The sequence below is a fragment of the Numenius arquata genome, chromosome 14 (genome assembly GCF_964106895.1).
Source record: "Numenius arquata chromosome 14, bNumArq3.hap1.1, whole genome shotgun sequence".
NCBI classification, from domain to species: domain Eukaryota; kingdom Metazoa; phylum Chordata; class Aves; order Charadriiformes; family Scolopacidae; genus Numenius; species Numenius arquata.
The window spans coordinates 17042011-17057218 of record NC_133589.1 but is presented as its reverse complement, the minus strand read 5'-3'; the positions used below and the strand labels follow the sequence as shown (position 1 = coordinate 17057218).

Here is a 15208-nt window from a genome sequence, read left to right as displayed (position 1 = left end):
GTGCTGGAGCAGGTCCAGAGGAGTGCAGCGGAGCTGGTGAGGGGTCTGGAGCACAAGTCTTGCGAGGAGCAGCTGAGGGTGTTCAGCCTGGAGAAAAGGAGGCTGAGGGGAGACCTTCTCACTCTCTACAACTCCCTGAAAGGAGGGTGTAGCTGAGAGGGGCAGAGAGGGGGGGTCGGTCTCTTCTCCCAAGGAACAAGTGATAGGACAAGAGGAAACAGCCTCAAGTTGTGCCAGGGGAGGTTTAGGATGGATATTAGGAAAAAATTCTTCACGGAAAGGGTTGTCAAACATTGGAAGAGGCTGCCCAGGGCAGTGGTGGAGTCACCATCCCTGGGGGTATTTAAAAGCCAGGCAGATGTGGTGCTGAGGGACACGGGTTGGAGGTGGGTTTGGCAGTGTTGGGTTAACGGCTGGACTTGGTGATCTTAAAAGTCTTTTCCAACCTAAACAATGCTATGATTCCATGAATATGCCTCAGGAAGGGATTCATCAAGTAAAGAGCTATAAATCATGCAAAGACAACATTTGGAGGCTGAGAGATTATTGCTGAGTGAATTCTATACGGATGCAATAACCCAAATGTTTCCCAACATAGACATTATGAGAGTTCCTTTGCCTAAGCGGTAGGAGAAATGAGTTGAACAATGTCTTCAAGTGCTATTTAAAAACTCTGCAAGACTTGCAAGTAACCATTTCACTTGTGCTTCCCTGTGCGGAAAAAGGAAGCATAGACTTTCCCAGTTCTGAAAGAGATTTTGGCTCTGACGGAAGATATTAAACATTTACAGGGACTCTGAAGCTTATTTTGCCTTTTGGAACACCTTTAATTTCACCTGAATGTAAAGAGAAAAAGGTGGTGGCCTCATCTAAGCAAGAAAAAAAGTTGAAGTGTCACCAAGTAACCAGGAATACTTTGCTGCAGGAACGAGACTCAGATGTAACAAGACATATGGTCAGCTTACAGGTTTCACAAATTTTTAAGACAGAGAAACAATTAAGGTGTCCAGGGCAGAATGTCATGGCAGAGTTTCACTAAACCCACGTTGGCCCCATAGTTCACCCTTCCAATCACGCATTCATCTCTGCCTGGAGGGTGTCAAGAGGACGGGGCTGGTCTTTTTTCAGTGGTGCCCAGTGACAGGACAAGAGGAAGTAAGCAAACTTGAATATAAGAAGTTCCACCTAAACATGAGGAACTTCTTTACTTTGAAGGTGGCAGAGCTGTGGAATAGGCTGCCCAGAGAGGTGGTGGAGTCTCCTTCTCTGGAGACATTCCAAACCCGCCTGGACACGTTCCTGTGCAACCTGCTCTGGGTGGACCTGCTTTGGCAGGGGGTTGGACTGGATTATCTCCAGAGGTCCCTTCCAACCCCATATCATTCTGTGATGCTATGTGCAATGCCATGACTTTAAGCTCCATAGGTTCTCCACTTTAGCAACCCCACCAGGGCTCTTACTCCACTCTGTGAATCCTTCCACTGATCATATCACCAAAGAGCAACCCAAGGGACATTTGGTTAATAAAGTAAAGAAAGAGAGTCCTTGACAAAATACAGAGAGTGAGCAAGCAGCGGGCAAGAGGGAAGCACTCAGTGCTCTTCCTTTTGGACTTTAAGAGCTTGAAGCACATCAGTTTTAACACGGAGAGAGTAGTTAAGGCAGAAGACAGGAAAAAAAAAAAAAACAGAGAAAGTTTCAAAAAAATGAGTTTGCACGGGCAGGACCCAATGAAATTAAGCCTGAACTTCTAAAGGAACTGCCAGTGTAGTCTTAGTTACTAGAAATTATCTGGAAAATATGCTGTGTGAGAAGTTAGTTTGTTTTTCCTGAAAGGGGAGAAAGGAAAGGCCCGGAAGCGCAGCACACCTTCACTTGGAGAAATACAACCTGAGGCCACAAGGTGAACGCACAGGTGGATGAAAAGCTGCCTCAGCACAAGCACCATCCAGCCATTCCCCCAGGAACTGAGAGGACACCACAAACAGGCTTCCACTGACCATCAGCCCAAAACTCGTCCCACTGTTCTTTGGAGATTTTTATTCCAACTCTAGACAACAAAATAGATTTTCTGGGCTGTATCAGTTTACTAGCACCTCAGAATAAACCAGGGTTATTTTTTTTTCCCCAAGATAATTGTGGAACCAGCTGTTCACGGTGCAGCACCCCCTCCTGCAGGCACGGCCTTGGATGCGCCTGCACTATCCAGCATCTTCTGGCACCTATCTGGTGCAATTCAAGCTCTTTCGTACAAATACAGCATCACTAATGGCCACAGAGGCACTTCCTACTGACAGCTGATACTAAGATAAATCAGCTTTTTGCTGTGGAAGACCCCAATCTTACCCAAAGTCACACCGAAGCATGGAGGCTCTTGCTGCCAGGGTGGGTGAAGCTGGAATTCCTGCCCTCTCCAAGCAGCACGTGCACTCTTGCCAAGTGATACTACAAGTTTTCTTCTTTTCTGTTAATATTCTTCCCCCCCCCCTGCAAACTTTTGCTAGCTACAGCAAACTCCAAGGAAATATTCCTTCCCATTTGAGTTGACGTTTTGTATATAAATACAGAAGTGTCTTAAGCTCTTCTACAGGAAAGCAGCATTTGAAATGCTGCTCCGACTTAAGCGTGAAAGTTTTAACACTAACCAAAACATTAACGAAAGCTTATCACAGGCAGCTCTCTTCAGCTGACTAGTGCTATCTGGCCACAAGGAAGTGATGTGCAGCTCTCAATTAACTGTTTAAGGTCCTTCAGACGAGGGAGCGAGACAAAGGTACAAGATACAACTGTGTTAACTCACAGAACACACCGTACCTTGGTACCAGCATGACCCTGGAGAAACAGGTATCAGATCCACGAGGGTTTCATCTTCTCCCCATGCACAATTGGTTATTACAGGTTCCCAGATCCTAAACCCTTCTTTTTTTTTTTTTTTTTCTTGTTAAAAGCAGACAGAGCCAAGATCAGAGCTTTTAAAGAAAATATTGATTTCACTGCATCACGGTATTTCTTCTCACTTTGTTTTCCACGAGCAGGAACAAAGACCCCACGTGCTGCTGGACAACACTTGGGTGAGCTGAACGTTATCAGCGATCCGCGTTCCATCAAGCACAAGAAACACTGGTAAGTCACCAAGATCAGCTTTATGCCTGGGGTGACCCTCTACATCCACCCCCTTATTTAGCCTTAACAGGATAAGTGACATGTGCTCCAACAACAAGGACATAGAAATACATTCTCCATTTTGCAGGTAACCAAGAAATATGCATGTAAATGACTTTAGATCAGATAAACACCCACGCAAAAGACTAACAGGAATAGGTATGAAACAAACTTTCACAATAAATATGCACAAAGTCCTAGCCACGTGTTTTTTAGGGTTTTTTTTTGTTTGTTTTTGTTTTTACTTAGGGTTTCTGTTTTGCTCCGCTCTGTTTTTTGATGTGCTTACAGCCAAAATTCATAGCTGAGAATGCCAGCTCGCTGCATTGACATTTCAGAAAGCTTGTTGCCACCAGAGGAAAAGAAGCTATAGGTGAAACCTTCAAGGAGGCGGCATTTTCACTGGGGCATGCCCTGCAGCGGAAATTGGTTCTTCAGGTGAGGTTTGCCTTTCCAACCACAAACGTGTTGGCCTATGAACAGCTCTTAGAAAGGGTTAACGCAAAAGGTTATACAGTAAAGAAATGCCTGATAGTGTAAGTTAAAGTACATGGAAATAATATCTTGTAGCTTAAATACAAGTATTGAGCTTTAGCTGTCCTTACCACTTTCTCCTGACGTCGGGGATGGTGGTGGAGTGGCAGCAGTAACGCTGTGTTTGTCCCAGATGCTCTCCAAAATACCTGGCCAGAGAGACATTTTTCAGAACAGGCTGCTAAAAGACATCTTGATCGATCAAACATACCAGAGACGGCAGAAGATCGTCAGCAGAACACATCGTTAGTGCTCTGACAAGGAACGTTGTCTTCTCCTACTGAGCCCAAGGAAATTACCAAGTGATTTTACACACAATCATAGAAACATCACAGATTGGTTTGGGTGGGAAGGGACCTTAAAGCCCATCCAGTGCCATCCCCTGCCCTGGGCAGGGACACCTCCCACCACACCAGGTTGAGCAAAGCCCCCTCCAACCTGGCCTTGAACCCCTCCAGGGATGGGGCAGCCACAGCTTCTCTGGGCAACCTGGGCCAGGCTCTCACCACCCTCACACCAAAGAAGTTCTTCCCCACATCTCAGCTCAATCTCCCCTCTTTCAGTGTCAAACCCTTCCCCCTCGGCCTATGGCTCCCCTCCCTGATCCAGAGTCCCTCCCCATCTCTCCTGTAGCCCCCTTTAGGGCCTGGAAGGGACTCTAAGGTCTCCCCGGAGCCTTCTCTTCTCCAGGCTGAACCCCCCCAACTCTCTCAGCCTGTCCTCACAGCAGAGGGGCTCCAGCCCTCCCAGCATCTCCATGGCCCTCTTCTGGTCTTGGAGTTCCAACGGGTCCATGTCCTTCTTGTGCTGAGGACTCCAAAGCTGGACATAGTATGCCAATCTCAATCCCTCTTCATAAGAAGGGGGACATTATTTGGCTATACAGCTGCTCTGCTGCACAACCCTGTTCATAGCAAGCTGTCCCAAGTGCCTGAGGGTGGAGCTGAGTGTTCCAACTGCAGGAGCAGCCACCACATCACCCATGTGTTGCTTCACCGAACCCAGAAAGTGCAATCCTGCCAGCATCTTAGGGGTGGTGATGGAGAACTTCAACGCTACAAGCGCTGTAACTCATACCTGTGAGGAGCCCAAGCACCGTTTGCACCTGGTCTAGGAGCAGCTTCCGCAGCTCTTCTTTCCGGGCCACGCTAAGGTCCTCCCGCGGACACGCCAGTTCTTCCGAAGTAGTTTTCAACATGATCAGTCCCAGAGGAGTGGTGACGGGAGACTGAATTAACTGAGAGGAGAACACAGGCGTGTAACACGCAATGATAACGTTCCACAAAGCCACCAGCCGACGAACAGGGGGTCAGTAACGCTACGAGGGGATCTATAAGCGCTTCAGGACCGAAGGATTATCAGTTCCCACAGTCTGCAGCGCTGCACATTGAGGGAAGAGAACTGCAAACACTTGATTTCCTGAGACATTAATCTACGATGTTGCAACAGTTCGAGCACCATGGGAATCCCTGGGGTTTCACGAGAGCTTTCATAATGTCATTGCACACATTCTCTGTTCCAGCATGTTTACCAGTAACAGTTTGTTCCTCCTCTTTACTGCCTTCTGCTGCCACCATCGCTTCTCAGAATTGCCTCAGCACCGGCGGTTTCACCACGTAACGGGGCTGCAGCTGCAGCCACGCTCCCATCAGAAGCCTGCACCATCAGCCGAGGGCTTTCCCATTAAAAAGCCTGTCCCTTCCCATAGACAGAGTTTCAGCCAATATCAGATGGCACCAGAACACAGCTAAGGGATCCCACCTCTCCTTGCATCTCCATCGCCTCTCATTTACCCTAAAAAGAGAGACTTCCACCACGGATGGAACGCAATGGAATAGGACCAGAGAAAGCAATGATTTTTCGCCTCCATTAGCCATAGGGATATTAAAGACTCATTCAAGTGGGACAAAGTTTTATTTTCAGCTGAAATCCAGCCCTGCTCTTCTCTGCTGACCTGGAACATCCAAAATGATTTATGCGCCAATCACAGTTTCTACAAGTAATCCTTAAAGTCATAAATTCTGTAATGCGGCCTGACTTCGGTCCTAATCTCACTGACTCACCAAACAGCCCGAGTTAATATTGCTCAGGATATACAGTTTGGTGAAATATATAGAAAAAAACAAGTCCACCTGAGAGCTCTCAGTCTAGATGTACATGAGCTTGGCTTTCAGAAAGGAAGCATGATGGTACAGCAGCAGACAGAAAGAAAATCGACGAAAAAAAAGAAAATTAAATAAAATACACAGCTCATTAGTAAATTATGGAGAGACTTAACATCTCCTCTCAGAATATTTTCTGACAATACCAGGAAGTTTAGCAAAACCATGCCCTGGCACTTCAGTAATGTTAAACAGATTTTATACCTCCAAGGAAGCAGCACTTTGTATGTAGAATCACTGGTTTTGCAAAATGACAATACCATAGTCCAAGTTACTTTTCTTGTCCATCCCTCCAATGGTTCAGTAGAAGTTTTAAAGCCTACTTAGAATACTCAGATACGATTTAATGTTAAAGAATCAAACTTCAAATGATGTTTCAAATTATCCATGCTCGAATGATCTCGGAAGAAAGTCCTGAGAGAGGACTCATCTGCAACTCTAAAAGCAAGAAATTCTGTTCCTGTGCTACTCTTCATTATTTTGAGGTCTTGGAGTTCAGTATTAGTGTTTATCTTCCACCCTCTCTGAACATTTTTGGAAGGTGTCTGCTATAGAAATTAATTTATGGGAACATTTTCTTCTGCAGCTGAGTTCAGGAGGAGAGCCTTAAGGAAAAATAGGTACCCAAAGTGGGCTCTGCAATCACTTAAGATAACCTCCAAAGTGCTAGAAAAGCAAGTAGGAGCTCAGAAAGCATTTCCATTGCAGATCAGGTGAAATGAAAGCCAAAAATCTAAGTGGAGACAGTTGTCTCTGACTACTTATTGTCAAATTGACAATTCAGGAAAAAAACTGCAGCATGTGACACTAGGTGATTACAGAGAGCCATCCCAAAAGAGATTGTATCAATTAGTAACAAGCTCTGTATGCCAAGTTAGTGTTTTTTGTTTAATTTTGCAATTAATACTAGATCAATTTGTTGTAACAAATAAACTCCTGACACTCGGGGACTTTGATTTTTTTTTGAGAACAACTGCCTTGTGGCTCGTCTGTGGGCAGAGCTGCGTTCAAATCATGTAATTATACCAGCAGAAATCGTCTGTGCAGCACTTCAGTTTACACTCAGCTTCTTTAAGCCAATTATGAGCAATTTTTAAGAGAACTGGAACCCAAGGAGGAGGTTTGCCTAGTTCGGCTCCAGCAGCAGCGAGCCATCAGCCTGGCTCAGGCTTCACTGTGGCAGTGCTGAATTGCAACCAGTATTCACACTGATGGCACTGTCTCAGCTGGGATCCTCAAATACATACCCCAGTCTCCCTGTAAAACCTCTTAAACACCGCAACAGCGTTCCAGTAGGGACTTCACATAATGAGGTGCCAAGGATTTTTGGGTATCTTTGGCTATTCGGTGAAAAATCTCCAACAGCCACATGCAGAACCTTCACTTTAGACAATCATCTAGTGATGCACCCGTATTTTTACCGACTTTTTTTTCTTAAAACATAGCCCACAACCCCTACATTTTCAAGAACCACTCCTAAATACTTAAAATTCAAAAGGCTTGTTGCATAGTATTGTTCCTTTGTCAAAAAACTTACACTGCTAGAAAGAAATGTACCACGTAGGAAAAGGAATTTAAGAAGTAACTTTGTTTTTCACATAATTAGTTTTTGTCGAGGGAAGTCACTACCCAAGGAAACAAAATAATGTCGTGCTGTGAATGAAATCAAGTTTTCCCTTTAGAAACTTCTTACCTGCAAGATGTTGGTGAAAAAGTCATGGTAGAACATGGGCCAGTCTTGCCGGCCGATATCCACGATGACTTTGCAGAGCTTGTTCCTGATGAAGTAAGGCAGGGTTTTATGGTGAGCTAACAGGAGCTTGGGCAGGCAGCTGCGGATCTCCATCTTGTCTTGAGATGGGACCCCGAGCCACATCTTATTGATGAGGTTCTGGAAGAGAAAAAGACACCCCAAATGAGCTCAGTTAGACATGCTAATGTCACAGTGCTTCACTGAAGTTGAAGTGTTAGGTTCCTGAATGGGTTAACCTTAAAGATACCGGGACCTGAAGGAAAGCACGGTCAGTAAAAACTTAAAGACCTACATATGATGTAGTTCAACCTTCTCTGCTGCCAGGGACAGACCTGTAGATAAGGAAAGAAGCAGCTATTAGCAGGTTAAACAGAAGACATGTTGGAGCAGGGCCAGAGGAGGCCACGGAGATGCTGGGAGGGCTGGAGCCCCTCTGCTGGGAGGACAGGCTGAGAGAGTTGGGGGGGGGGGGGGGAGGTCAGCCTGGAGAAGAGAAGGCTCCAGGGAGACCTTAGAGCCCCTTCCAGTCCTTCAAGGGGCTCCAGGAAAGCTGGGGAGGGACTCTGTATGAGGGAGGGGAGCCCTAGGAGGAAGGGGAAGGGTTTGACACTGAAAGAGGGGAGATTGAGCTGAGATGTGGGGAAGAACTTCTTTGCTGTGAGGGTGGTGAGAGCCTGGCCCAGGTTGCCCAGAGAAGCTGTGGCTGCCCCATCCCTGGAGGGGTTCAAGGCCAGGTTGGAGGGGGCTTGGAGCAACCTGGTCTGGTGGGAGGTGTCCCTGCCCAGGGCAGGGGGTGGCACTGGATGGGCTTTAAGGTCCCTTCCAACCCAAACCAGTCTATGACTCTATGTTTCTGTTTTGTTAGAGCTCTGACATAGGCTCGCTGGGCAAAGAGCTGAAATTTAGGTCCAGGACCAACCCTGACACCTTTAACAATGTGTAGACGTGAGTGTGTGCAGACTAAGCTTGGCAGAACAAGAACAGCTTAACAGAGGGCAAACCGTGAACCAGTAACTAACTTGGAATAAGCTCTGGTACCTAATGGGGCAACCAAAGACAGCGATGGCTCAACCTGCTGAACAAAACTCCCTGAGTGTAGGGATGAGCTCTAACAAAACCCCCCAAACCCACCTCCACCACAACAGCAGCAGATTCATAGAAGCCCTCCAAGAGCTGAGTTTCACCAGCGATGGGTTTCGATGCCCCAGAAATTGCTACCAAGACCTCTTTGAATACACCAACATCTCTATTAACTGCCAAGTGACAGCCACCAGCACCTTACTGGTCTGGGGTTTTATTAACTGGTTTTGGGTCAAGCAGGACTATATGTCCTGCTTGACCCAAACAAAATATATATTCTATATGGCACGCATATAGAATATTTCCACTATGTTTTAGCCATGGACACCTTGATTTTCCCCTTTAAAGGGGGAAGCATAGTCTTGTATGAAGCAGAAGAAAACAAAAGAGGGGAAGAAAGCTCAGCTTTAGATGACTCCGGTGCCACCCAGGTCTCCTGAAGCAAAGCTGGAAGGTCACCAGAGCGACTGCCTCGCAGTGAGAGGGCACCACTTTACCAGAAAGCTTTAAGTCCACTTCAAACCGGACAGAATCCATGAGAAAGCAGAGTCACAAATTGCTTTCCTGCTCTGCTACGATCCCATTTAGGGGCTCTGGAGCATTAGGAGCTGAGCCTGCCCAGATAACTCCCCATCTATGCCCATCTGCAGGCACACAGCTCGGAGAACCTGAAAGCAGGAGACGCTGCAAAGCGGTTTGTTGCAGAAAATGGAAGATTATTTATAGTCCAAGCAGATCCAATTCACAGTATGGACGTGCTGTACAGAGGTTCCAGTTCACAGGGTAGAGGTACAGAGGTATATTTATACATTAAGTGCCTCAAAGAGGCTTCTTTTGGGGTTTTATCACAGAGGAGATCCAGAAGCATTGCTTAAAAGCAACGATGACCCAACCAAATTAAAGTTCCTTGAGAACCAGAGTTTCAGAAGCTCCAATAAAACTGGAAGATGCTTTAGCTTTAATATTCATGCTTTAATGCCCACTGAGTTTCGTCCTACTCGTTTGACCTGGAAGTGGCAGCTTTTTCCAGCTGTGAAATGTTTGGGGGAAGATGTTCTCTTCTCCAAAAGCAAGAAGTGAAAATGGCTCATCCAGAAGGGGGCCAAAAGGATTTTTATTCCAGATCCACTTTTAACTTCCTAGACGTTCTAGAAAATACACCATTCTCGGGAAGTTCTGGGAACAATCCTTGTGTTTATACAGTCTTCAACTATATATGGTTGAGGACTGTTGAAGGTGCAGACTAGGACAGACTACGAGGAGCAGCCAAACATGCAGCACCACAGCAGTTAACTTTGGAAATTCAAGCTCCTCAGTGGAGAGATCCCAATCTCTCGGCTGAGCCGTGGACTCACATCCCTCACCCTACACTTGGACAGTGATTTCTTTGTTCTGCTTAGTTCTGGGCACAATTATTTTGTTAGTACAACTTTCCCTCCCTCCTCCATAGAAGCAGAGGCTCAGGAATCAAACGTGTTTTCCTCTTCACGAAAATCAGTGTAATTATGGCAGGCTGCTGCTGTGTGACATCCATCCCCGGAGCAGGGAACAAATCCCATACATTTTGTCACGATTAGCCCTTTTCGAGAGGAAGGCAAACCAGATCGAGCCCAGACTCCCTGTGCAAGCTCAGATCAATAAAGCGAACGTTTTAAGTGAAGACAACAACAACAACACGGATAATTTGGCAAAATAACACATCTTTTAGGAACAGACTTGTTTGCTCTATCTAAAGAGTGGCACATTGGGAAGGATATAAACCCCCTCTGGTTTAGGAGCACAGCTCAGACAGGAACACAATGTAGAGGCCACCAAAGACCAGGGTGAGGTGTGACACAGACCCAACCCCAGAACATCATTAGGGCAAGACGCTGCCCTGGTCACTGAGAAACCAGTTGATAAAACAGAGCTGTTCACAAAGGACTTTTGTTTCTTCCAGTAGATACAGAAATCAATATTTAGGCTTTTAACCATAACTTTGTTCTTTTATAAATAGGTAAAGAGTGGGATGTGGTCTTCTAAAAGAGACCTTAACGCTACAGCCAGCACGTAAGCTTGTGGGATGTAGTTCAAGAGCATCAACCATAACTACGAGACCGTCAGAAAAATAAAAGCAACTTTGTCTTCCCTCTTAGCATTAAAGTTTGCAGGAGCTAGCATCAGGTAGTCATGCACATACTTCTGACCATAAAAAGAGTATAAAAAGCAATAACTCTCTTAAAAGCATTGTACAGAAAACTCAAAGCAGCCTCTGAAACTGTAGGCAATTTGTACTTAGAGATGCCAGGAAATTAATTCTTCAATTTGTGTACAAAGATTCATATTCTCCTACTCTCAGCCTGCCATTAAGCAACCTCTCTAGGAGAGAGCAATAAAAGCCTCCTTTATCACCCTACTCGCTAGGACTGCCGTTCTAGACAAACATTTTCAAATAAAATCGATGGCCGTATAAAACTGTACCAGACAGAAAACGGACTGAGCAGGGAAGGGCACACGTCTTACCTCAAACACCGTCAAACTGTACATCATTACATAGTCGTTTCTGGTACTTGATAGGAAATAGAGGCAGAATCTCCAGGCTCCTATCTGCTGGGCAAAGTTATTTAAAAGCTCCTCTGAAAAAAAAAAAAAAAGTATTAAAAAATATATATTCAAATTCTGAAGCCGTAAAAAATATCCGTAACAATGTATACTGATAGCACAGCAACACGCTGAGCGTGGAAGAAATCCCACGTTCAGGGAATGACTAAAATAACCTGGAGGAGGGAAAAAAGAAATAAAATAAAATAAAATTAAAAAAAAAATCAACTCCAACACAAAGCGATCTAACAATAGGCTTTAATGAAAACAAAATAGGTATGTTATTTGAGAATGCAGTTTTGACATAAATACTACACCAGACTAATAGCTGGATATTAAAAGAAATCACACAAAAATGATATTATGAGCATCACCATTTTTTTTATAAAAGCCAAATGCTGGGTGGGATAGCAGGTCACTGGGAAAGACCGGGGCTACTTCACATCACACACAGCGTTATAAAACACCCTTGTTGTAGGTCACTATATCAAAAACCTCTCCAAACACTCAGGTACAGGGTTCGGTCACCTCACATCAAGTGACCACCTACCAAATGTGGCACCAGCTGTACCCCATGTGGCAAACATGGCAGAGGGAAAAGCTGCAGGGGCTGTTTTACAGGATAATCAGATTTAAACCTTCATCAATTGGCTTCCTTCCTGCAATTTAAGCAGGAAAATGGGGGATTATGAAGGTTTTTACCTTTTCCACAGCAGGAGATCTCCACAATGCAGGAAAAAACCCAACTTGCCTAGTTGCTTATTCTTTATTTTCATAGAATCAGAATTGTCTAGGTTGGAAGGGACCTTTAAGATCATCTAGTCCAACCATCCACCTAACTCTGATAAAACCATCACTAAACCCATGTCTCTAAGCACTATGGCAACCCGTCTTTTGAATACCTCCAGGGATGGTGCCTCAACCCCTTCCCTCGGCAGCCCATTCCAAGGCTTAATAACCCTTTCTGTGAAGAAGGTTTTCCTACTATCCAACCTGAAGCTCCCCTAGAGCAACTTGAGGCCGTTTCCTCTTGTCCTATCCCTTGTTCCTTGGGAGAGGAGACTGACCCCCACCTGGGTACACCCTCCTTTCAGGCAGTTGTAGAGAGCAAGAAGGTCTCCCCTCAGCCTCCTTTTCTCCAGGATGAACACCCCCAGCTCCCTCAACAGCTCCTCACAAGACTTGTGCTCCAGAAACCTCCCAGATTGTGGGAGAAGTCTTTCATACTTTTGGCACTGAAGTTACAGAGATGACAGAAGTTGGAGAATAAAAGCAAACAGCCTATTTACAGCCATTAACCACAGGCGCGAGAAGCCAATCTAGAGCACCCGTAAGATCTCCGCTGGCTTTCAGAAGGAAAATATGTTTAATAAAACCAGCCAAAATGAAACCTCCCTGTTTATTCCCACTTGCCATTTCACATTAACTGGGACAGTCTTCTGCTTTCCCGTCTCAATGCTGGACAAATCTGAAGTCCACGCTCCATCTCTAGGCAGAAGGTAGAGGTTTTCCAACCTAGACAATTCCATGATACTATGATTCCAGGATGTGCAGTTCAACAATGAACAGGCAGAAAAAAAGATCACATCCTCAATCAACTTCCTACCCTTGATAAAAAACTCCATCTCCATGCTCACAGCAGTAGACAGTTATCAGAATATTAATTATCTCTAGGACCTGCCACAAGCAGGAGAGGCTGAGATGCCAGTCTGGTACCAGAAAGGGCACTTTCATTGACTATATTTTTTGACATGACCAAGTCACCTCTGCTGAGGCCTACAGGCAGCAGAAAGCAAAGGGGACCACCCTTTAAAAGTGGCATGAACTCACCTATCTCGCGTTTCCGCTCGTTTGTTGTGCAATTGTGGAAAAACTCTGTCATTAGACTCTCCAAAGCCCGTAGCGAGGCCTCTTCAGATGCCTGGGAACGACATTGGGAGGGAAGAGTTAAAAGTGACTTCCACTCTGATTTGCACTCAGGAGGTTGGTATAGTCCATGTCACAGATGCACCTAAAACCTAACAAGAGCACCAAGTCCAGGTGGAAACCAAAATAATCTGGAATTTAAATTCCAATCTGCTCATTGGGGTCAAGTAGCCAACAAGATTTGTCCTCTGCAAGTGAAAGCTTTGGGCACTAAGGACCATTTGCTCTGCTGTATTAAATAACTAAACCAATATAGAACCATAGAATGGTTTGGGTTGGAAGGGACCTTAAAGCCCATCCAGTGCCACCCCCTGCCCCGGGCAGGGACACTTCCCACCAGACCAGGTTGAGCAAAGCCCCATCCAACCTGGCCTTGAACCCCTCCTGGAACTTATGAGAAGCTTCCTCTTTTTTTTTTTTTCTTTTTTGGTGGCATTTAGTGATTTTAAGTTAGCTCCTCCTTGCCAAATAATTCTCACAAAGACAGCAAGTTCACCTGAAGATGCTTTCAGATGTTTGGAGATAATAAATTTTTGGGGATAACGAATCTTTGAGGGGACTCCTGACACCTATTCCTATCTTGGCCTCGGTGCCACACGCCACCACCCCACCCACACCACCAAAGGTGCTCAGGAAGTAGCAGCTTGAAAGATTAAGGAATTTCCAGCCCTTTGAAAAGCAATATACAAGCATTCAGCAATTTGAATCAAGAAGAACGTCCCCCCATCCCCAAATTTAGCTTTGATTATTGGAATTCATCAGTTATATGGCTCAGCATTTATAAATCCTAAAAAGAATGATCAAAATTACTATACAGCCATTGCAAGGTCACTATAGTTTTGCAAATCTCTGGAGTTGGGGTGATTTTATTCTAGTAAGGGCTCACCACCGAGCTCAGCCTCTCCGCTGCGTCGCGCTCCCCTTAGAGTCTGAGCCTAATAATGGATCGCTGTAGAAAACCACTGCTACGGTACCCACCACACCATTAGTCACTCCTCTAATGTTTCCAACGCACGCTATCAATAATAAATGCATCAAGATTCAAGCCCCGACCTTCCCCTGCGCAGAAACAAAACAAAGCCATTAAAGAAAACTAAAAGTTCTGACTCCAAAAAATAAAAGCAGAAACAGAACCCGGGACTGGCAGTCTCCTGCACAGGGATGAGCTGAGGAGACAACTTGCAGAAACACCGCGGGCTTCTGCTCGTTCCTATTTCCCCGTAGAGCAGTTTCCCCAAGGACCAGGTGGCAGGAGATCCTCCTCAAACAGCCTGGGCTGGGAGTAACCTCCAGGAGAACCGACAACTCAACACAACATCCTGGGAAGACACGTCAAGCTCTGCCCTCCAAGCAACTGGAAGTGGACGCTCTGTAGGGACACCACACATTCTCAATTACTCAGCAAAGGAACACTGAATTTCATCCTACCTTTCCTCTCCCTTCTCCCCTCTCTTTTATTTTTTCAAGACCTGCTCTAGAAAGCAAGGACTATTTTAGCAAGAAACATTATTAGTGGGAAATTGGCTTAAAATAACCTACAATCAAATCAAAGCCACTTTGCCAGCTTAAGCAAGATCAAGCACCCGTTATCACTCCTTTAATCCATTTATACGCGGTCTCTGCAAACAGTCCCTCGCACTGCAAACCTCCCCTTCAGCCACCCAACAGCCAGGTCCTCCTCCCACCAGCCACCATTTCCCAGATAACAGCAACACGATGGGTAAGAGCCTCACTTAATAAAAAAAAACCAAACCCATATTTGATTAAGTGGAGTCCTTAACGACATCAGGATACAGCCACACTGCCATTTTTTTTGGGACGTCACGCAATGCTGCATGTTCCTCCAGAGCCTCCTTGTTCCCATCTAGATCCAGAAATACAGATCCAACATTTTCACAAATCCCTGCAGTTTCCTTCTCTGCTGGAGTCTCACCAGCAGTTTCTGATGCCAACTCCTCCCAAAGAGGAGTTTCCCAACGTTGGGCAGATCAACTCGATGCAAATTCCCCTC

General features: G+C 45.4%; 1 protein-coding gene across 1 annotated transcript in view; it reads right to left on the bottom strand.

Annotated features, from left to right (window-relative positions):
- Positions 1 to 13186, bottom strand: part of XPO6 (exportin 6) — a 45603-nt gene extending 32417 nt beyond the window's left edge. Inside the window, exons 1-5 of the mRNA XM_074158467.1 lie at positions 13102 to 13186; positions 11194 to 11306; positions 7552 to 7749; positions 4774 to 4933; positions 3768 to 3845 (exon numbers count right to left, since the gene is read on the bottom strand). Of these exons, the coding sequence (XP_074014568.1) occupies positions 3768 to 3845; positions 4774 to 4933; positions 7552 to 7749; positions 11194 to 11306; positions 13102 to 13153 (601 nt within the window). The 5' untranslated portion in view covers positions 13154 to 13186. The remainder of the gene's footprint in view (positions 1 to 3767; positions 3846 to 4773; positions 4934 to 7551; positions 7750 to 11193; positions 11307 to 13101) is intronic.
- Between the last annotated feature and the right edge of the window lie 2022 nt (positions 13187 to 15208).